This window comes from Hordeum vulgare, unplaced genomic scaffold (assembly GCF_904849725.1).
Source record: "Hordeum vulgare subsp. vulgare unplaced genomic scaffold, MorexV3_pseudomolecules_assembly, whole genome shotgun sequence".
In the NCBI taxonomy this organism is placed as follows: Eukaryota; Viridiplantae; Streptophyta; class Magnoliopsida; order Poales; family Poaceae; genus Hordeum; species Hordeum vulgare.
The window spans coordinates 76,606-84,622 of NW_025422596.1; the positions used below are offsets into that span (position 1 = coordinate 76,606).

The following is an 8,017-nucleotide window of genomic DNA, read 5'->3' on the forward strand; positions in this document are numbered from 1 at the left end:
AATACCTAATCATGAGGATCCTCCAGAATCTTTTCGAGTGCTCGTTCGAGAACTACGATCTTTGGCTCTAGAACTGAATCATTTCCTTGTATCTGAAAAGAACTTCCAGGTTAATAGGGAGGAAGTTTGATCGGAATAAATATAAATTCTTTTCTTATTTCTATTTTATGATTGACCAATATAAACATCAACAACTTCAAATTGGACTCGTTTCCCCTCAACAAATAAAGGCTTGGGCTAACAAAAACCTACCTAATGGAGAAGCCGTTGGCGAAGTCACAAGGCCCTCTACTTTTCATTATAAAACCGATAAACCAGAAAAAGATGGATTGTTTTGCGAAAGAATCTTTGGACCCATAAAAAGCGGGATTTGCGGTTGTGGCAATTCTCGAGCGAGCGGAGCTGAAAACGAAGACGAAAGATTTTGCCAAAAATGCGGGGTAGAATTTGTGGATTCTCGGATACGAAGATATCAAATGGGATACATCAAACTCGCATGTCCCGTGACTCATGTGTGGTATTTGAAAGGTCTTCCTAGTTATATCGCGAATCTTTTAGATAAACCTCTTAAGAAGTTGGAGGGCCTAGTATACGGCGATTTCTCTTTTGCTAGGCCCAGCACTAAAAAACCCACTTTTTTACGATTACGAGGTTTATTCGAAGAGGAAATTGCATCCTGTAACCACAGCATTTCTCCCTTTTTTTCTACCCCAGGCTTTGCAACATTTCGAAATCGGGAAATTGCGACAGGAGCAGGTGCTATTAGAGAACAATTAGCAGATTTGGATTTGCGAATTATTATAGAGAATTCTTTGGTCGAATGGAAGGAATTAGAAGACGAGGGGTATAGTGGAGATGAGTGGGAAGATAGAAAAAGACGAATAAGAAAAGTTTTTTTGATTAGACGCATGCAATTGGCGAAACATTTTATTCAAACAAATGTAGAACCAGAATGGATGGTTTTGTGCTTATTACCGGTTCTTCCTCCCGAATTGAGACCTATTGTTTATAGGTCTGGAGATAAAGTAGTGACTTCAGACATTAATGAACTTTATAAGAGAGTTATCCGTCGGAACAACAATCTTGCCTATCTATTAAAAAGAAGTGAATTAGCGCCAGCAGATTTAGTAATGTGCCAGGAAAAATTGGTACAAGAAGCCGTGGATACACTTCTTGATAGTGGGTCCCGCGGGCAACCGACGAGGGATGGTCACAATAAAGTATACAAATCACTTTCAGATGTAATTGAAGGTAAAGAGGGAAGGTTTCGCGAGACTCTGCTTGGGAAACGGGTCGATTACTCGGGGCGTTCTGTCATTGTTGTGGGTCCTTCGCTTTCATTACATCAATGTGGATTACCTCTAGAGATAGCAATAAAGCTTTTTCAGCTATTTGTAATTCGCGATTTAATCACGAAACGCGCCACTTCTAATGTCAGGATTGCTAAAAGGAAAATTTGGGAAAAGGAACCCATTGTATGGGAAATACTTCAAGAAGTTATGCGGGGACATCCTGTACTGTTAAATAGAGCACCTACTCTGCATAGATTAGGCATACAGGCCTTTCAACCCACTTTAGTAGAGGGGCGTACTATTTCTTTACACCCATTAGTGTGTAAGGGTTTCAATGCAGACTTTGATGGAGATCAAATGGCTGTTCATCTACCTTTATCCTTGGAAGCTCAGGCGGAAGCCCGTTTACTTATGTTTTCTCATATGAATCTCTTATCTCCTGCTATTGGGGATCCTATTTGCGTACCAACCCAAGACATGCTTATCGGGCTTTATGTATTAACAATTGGAAAGCGTCGAGGTATTTGTGCAAATAGATATAATAGTTTCAGAAACTATCCAAATTTAAAAGTCAATTACAATAATAATAATTCTAAGTATAGGAAAGATAAAGAACCCCATTTTTCTAGTTCTTATGATGCACTGGGAGCTTATAGACAAAAACTAATCAGTTTAGATAGTCCCTTGTGGCTACGATGGAACCTGGATCAACGCGTCATTGGGTCAAGAGAAGTTCCGATTGAAATTCAATATGAATCTTTGGGGACTTATCATGAGATTTATGCTCACTATCTAATAATGGGAAATAGAAAAAAAGAAATTCGTTCGATATACATTCGAACCACTCTTGGTCATATTTCTTTTTATAGAGAAATAGAGGAAGCCGTACAAGGATTTAGTCAGGCCTATTCATACACTACCTAAACAAGAAAGTTAGATTCGGCGATGCCCCTCCCCTTTGCTTTCGGGGGGCATTCCGATTTCCCTAGTATCATCATTATTTGCCACGCGAATCCAGATTGAGATTGAGGCAATTAAGTTAATTAAATTTTCGAATCACTGACTCAGGCCCATTGTCGAATCCTACTCAGCAATTGTCGAATCCTACTCAGCCGAAAAGGGGGTACTTATGTATGGCGGAACGGGCCAATCTGGTCTTTCATAATAAAGAGATAGACGGAACTGGTATGAAACGACTTATTAGCAGATTAATAGATCATTTTGGAATGGGATATACATCCCATATACTGGATCAACTAAAGACTCTGGGCTTCTATCAAGCCACTACTACATCGATTTCGTTAGGAATCGAGGATCTTTTAACAATACCCTCTAAGGGATGGTTAGTCCAAGACGCGGAACAACAGAGTTTTCTTTTGGAGAAACACTATTATTATGGGGCTGTACACGCGGTAGAAAAATTACGCCAATCTGTTGAGATATGGTATGCGACAAGTGAATATTTGAAACAAGAAATGAATTCAAATTTTCGGATAACGGATCCTTCTAATCCAGTCTATCTAATGTCTTTTTCAGGAGCCAGAGGAAATGCATCTCAAGTACACCAATTAGTAGGTATGAGAGGATTAATGTCGGACCCTCAAGGACAAATGATTGATTTACCTATTCAAAGCAATTTACGCGAGGGACTTTCTTTGACAGAATATATAATTTCCTGCTATGGAGCCCGCAAAGGGGTTGTAGATACTGCTGTACGAACAGCAGATGCTGGATATCTTACACGTAGACTTGTTGAAGTAGTTCAACATATTATTGTGCGTAGAAGAGATTGTGGTACTATCCGAGGTATTTCTGTAAGTCCTCAAAATGGGATGACGGAAAAACTTTTTGTCCAAACACTAATTGGTCGTGTATTAGCAGACGATATATATATCGGTTCACGATGCATTGCCGCGCGAAATCAAGATATTGGAATTGGATTAGTCAATCGATTCATAACTGCCTTTCGAGCACAACCATTTCGAGCACAACCAATATATATTAGAACCCCCTTTACTTGCCGAAGCACTTCTTGGATCTGTCAATTATGCTATGGCCGGAGTCCTACTCATAGTGATCTGGTGGAATTGGGAGAAGCCGTAGGTATTATTGCGGGTCAATCAATTGGGGAGCCAGGGACTCAACTAACATTAAGAACTTTTCATACTGGCGGAGTATTCACAGGGGGTACTGCCGACCTTGTACGATCCCCTTCGAATGGAAAAATCCAATTCAATGAGAATTTGGTTCACCCCACACGTACCCGTCATGGACAGCCTGCTTTTCTATGTTATATAGACTTGCATGTAACTATTCAGAGTCAAGATATTCTATATAGTGTGAATATTCCCTCAAAAAGCTTGATTCTAGTGCAAAATGATCAATATGTAAAATCTGAACAAGTAATTGCGGAGATTCGTGCCGGAACGTCCACTTTACATTTTAAAGAAAGGGTACAAAAGCATATTTATTCTGAATCAGACGGCGAAATGCACTGGAGTACTGATGTTTACCATGCGCCCGAATATCAATATGGTAATCTTCGTCGATTACCAAAAACAAGCCATTTATGGATATTATCCGTAAGTATGTGCAGATCCAGTATAGCGTCTTTTTCACTCCACAAGGATCAAGATCAAATGAATACTTATGGTAAAAAAGATAGGGAAATTCTTGATTATTCAACGTCGGATCGAATCATGTCCAATGGCCATTGGAATTTGATCTATCCTTCTATTTTTCAAGATAATTCAGATTTGTTGGCGAAAAAGCGAAGAAATAGGTTCGTCATTCCATTACAATATCATCAAGAACAAGAGAAAGAACTAATATCCTGTTTTGGGATTTCGATTGAAATCCCCTTTATGGGTGTTTTACGTAGAAATACTATTTTTGCTTATTTTGACGATCCCCGATACAGAAAAGATAAAAAGGGTTCAGGAATTGTTAAATTTAGATATAGGACCCTAGAAGAAGAATATAGGACTCGAGCGGAAGACTCAGAAGAGGAATATGAGACCCTAGAACACGAATACAGGACCCGAGAGGACGAATATGAAACCCTAGAAGAATCTAAATATGGAATCCTAGAAGACGAATACGAATATGAAACCCTAGAAAACGAATATGGGAGCCCAGAAAACAAATATGGGAACCCAGAGAACGAATATAGGACTTTAGAGAAAGACTCAGAAGAGGAATATGGGAACCCAGAGAGCAAATATAGGACCCAAGAGGACGAATATGGAACTTTAGAAGAAGACTCAGAAGACGAATATGGCAGCCCCGGGGAAAGCGGCGAGGAAAAATATGGTACTTTAGAGGAAGACTCAGAAGAAGACTCAGAGGACGAATACGAGAGCCCAGAGGAAGATTCCATCTTAAAAAAAGAGGGTTTGATTGAGCATCGAGGAACAAAAGAATTTAGTCTAAAATACCAAAAAGAAGTAGATCGGTTTTTTTTCATTCTTCAAGAACTTCATATCTTGCCGAGATCTTCATCCCTAAAGATACTTGACAATAGTATTATTGGAGTGGATACACAACTCACAAAAAATACAAGAAGTGGACTAGGCGGACTGGTCCGAGTGAAGAGAAAAAAAAGCCATACGGAACTCAAAATATTTTCCGGAGATATTCATTTTCCTGAAGAGGCAGATAAGATATTAGGTGGGTGTTTGATACCGCCAGAAAGACAAAAAAAAGATTCTAAGGAATCAAAAAAAAAGAAAAATTGGGTCTATGTTCAACGGAAAAAAATTCTCAAGAGCAAGGAAAAGTATTTTGTTTCCGTTCGCCCTACAGTGGCATATGAAATGGACGAAGGAAGAAATTTAGCAACACTTTTCCCGCAGGATCTCTTGCAAGAAGAAAATAATCTCCAAATTCGACTTGTCAATTTTATTTATCATGAAAATAGCAAGTTAACTCAAAGAATTTATCACACAAATAGTCAATTTGTTAGAACTTGCTTAGTAGTGAATTGGGAACAAGAAGAAAAAGAAAAGGCTGGTGCTTCCCTTGTTGAGGTAAGAGCAAATGATCTTATTCGCGATTTCCTAAGAATTGAGTTAGTCAAGTCCACTATTTCGTATACACGAAAAAGGTATGATAGGACAAGTGGAGGACCGACTCCCCATAATAGGTTAGATCGCGCCAATAGCAATTCTTTTTATTCCAAGGCGAAGATTGAATCACTTAGCCAACATCAAGAAGCTATTGGCACTTTGTTGAATCGAAATAAAGAATACCAATCTTTGATGATTTTGTCGGCATCCAACTGTTCTCGAATTGGTTTATTCAAGAATTCAAAACATCCCAATGCGATAAAAGAATGGAATCCTAGAATTCCTATTCTAGAAATTTTTGGGCCCTTAGGGGCTATTGTAGCTAGTATATCGCATTTTTCTTCATCTTACTATTTACTAACGCATAATAAAATCCTGCTAAAAAAATATTTGTTCGTTGACAATTTGAAACAAACCTTCCAAGTACTTCAAGAACTTAAATACTCTTTAATAGATGAAAATAAAAGGATTTCCAATTTCGATAGTAACATAATGTTGGATCCATTCCTTTTGAATTGTCACTTTGTCCATCATGATTCTTGGGAAGAGACATTGGCAATAATTCACCTTGGACAATTTATTTGTGAAAATGTATGTCTATTTAAATCGCACATAAAAAAATCTGGTCAAATTTTCAGTGTAAATATGGATTCCTTTGTTATAAGAGCAGCTAAACCTTATTTGGCCACTACAGGAGCAACTGTTAATGGTCATTATGGAGAAATCCTTTACAAGGGAGATAGGTTAGTTACGTTTATATATGAAAAATCGAGATCTAGTGACATAACGCAAGGTCTTCCAAAAGTGGAACAAATCTTTGAAGCGCGTTCAATTGATTCATTATCCCCCAATCTCGAAAGGAGAATTGAGGATTGGAATGAGCGTATACCAAGAATTCTTGGGGTCCCTTGGGGATTCTTGATTGGAGCTGAGCTAACCATAGCCCAAAGTCGTATTTCTTTGGTTAATAAAATCCAAAAGGTTTATCGATCCCAAGGGGTACAGATCCATAATAGACATATAGAGATTATTATACGCCAAGTAACATCAAAAGTGCGGGTTTCCGAAGATGGAATGTCTAATGTTTTTTCGCCTGGGGAATTAATCGGACTATTGCGAGCGGAACGAGCAGGGCGAGCTTTGGATGAATCGATCTATTATCGGGCAATCTTATTGGGAATAACAAGGGCTTCCCTGAATACCCAAAGTTTCATATCTGAAGCAAGTTTTCAAGAAACTGCTCGAGTTTTAGCAAAAGCTGCCCTACGAGGTCGCATTGATTGGTTGAAAGGCTTGAAAGAAAACGTAGTTCTGGGGGGGATTATACCTGTTGGTACCGGATTCCAAAAATTTGTGCATCGTTCCCCACAAGACAAGAACCTTTATTTCGAAATAAAAAAAAAAAATCTATTCGCGTCGGAAATGAGAGATTTTTTGTTTCTCCATACAGAATTAGTTTCTTCAGATTCTGACGTAACAAACAATTTTTATGAGACATAAAAACCCCCATTTAACATTTAACCCTAAGGATACATAAAACATATTTTTTACTTTACTAGACTTTTGAACTTAGAACACTAACAGGTTAAATTTTAGATTTTTAAGATTTTTATTTTAATAAGTAAAACAAGTCAGTTAATTCATTAAATTAAGGTTTTGTTTATACCATGTATCAATGTATCAATGGCCAACTCTTAGTACAAGGTTCTCTCAGAACAATTATTATTTTATTTATTTCAAGCTATTTCGGATCTTTCTTAATCTTCAAAAAGAAATAAATTCCGTAATGGAATGTTAGGATGAAAAAAAAAGGAAGTGTGGAAAAAATGACAAGAAGATATTGGAACATTAATTTGAAAGAGATGATAGAAGCAGGAGTTCATTTTGGTCATGGTATTAAGAAATGGAATCCTAAAATGGCCCCTTACATTTCGGCAAAGCGTAAAGGTACTCATATTATAAATCTCGCTAGAACGGCCCGTTTTTTATCAGAAGCTTGTGATTTAGTTTTTGATGCAGCAAGTCAGGGAAAAAGTTTCTTAATTGTTGGTACCAAAAAAAGAGCAACAGATTTAGTAGCATCAGCTGCAATAAGGGCTCGTTGTCATTATGTTAATAAAAAGTGGTTCAGTGGTATGTTAACGAATTGGTCGATTACGAAAACTAGACTTTCTCAATTTAGAGACTTAAGAGCGGAAGAAAAAATGGGAAAATTCCACCATCTCCCAAAAAGAGATGTGGCAATCTTGAAGAGAAAATTATCTACCTTACAAAGGTATCTCGGCGGGATCAAATATATGACGAGATTGCCAGACATTGTGATCGTCCTTGATCAGCAAAAAGAGTATATAGCTCTTCGGGAATGTGCCATTTTGGGAATTCCTACTATTTCTTTAGTCGATACAAATTGTGACCCGGATCTCGCGAATATATCGATTCCAGCCAACGATGACACTATGACTTCAATTCGATTGATTCTTAACAAATTAGTATTTTCAATTTGTGAGGGCCGTTCTCTCTATATAAGAAATCGTTGATTAAGAATATATAGTGAATTCTTGGACAACTGCGTAGATTTATGGAATGACTTACTATATCTTTTTTTGCATAGAATTTGTTTTGCATAGAAAAAAGAAGGGGAATATTGATATATATTAG

General features: G+C 37.6%; 1 protein-coding gene across 1 annotated transcript; it reads left to right on the forward strand.

The window, feature by feature from the left end:
* The first annotated feature begins 2,427 nt into the window (after window positions 1-2,427).
* LOC123420949 (DNA-directed RNA polymerase subunit beta''-like) lies at window positions 2,428-7,557 on the forward strand. The gene has a single exon (XM_045107475.1). It carries the CDS (start codon window positions 2,480-2,482, stop codon window positions 6,857-6,859), a length of 4,380 nt encoding a protein of 1,459 aa, XP_044963410.1. The 5' UTR covers window positions 2,428-2,479; the 3' UTR covers window positions 6,860-7,557.
* The last annotated feature ends 460 nt before the right edge of the window (window positions 7,558-8,017 follow it).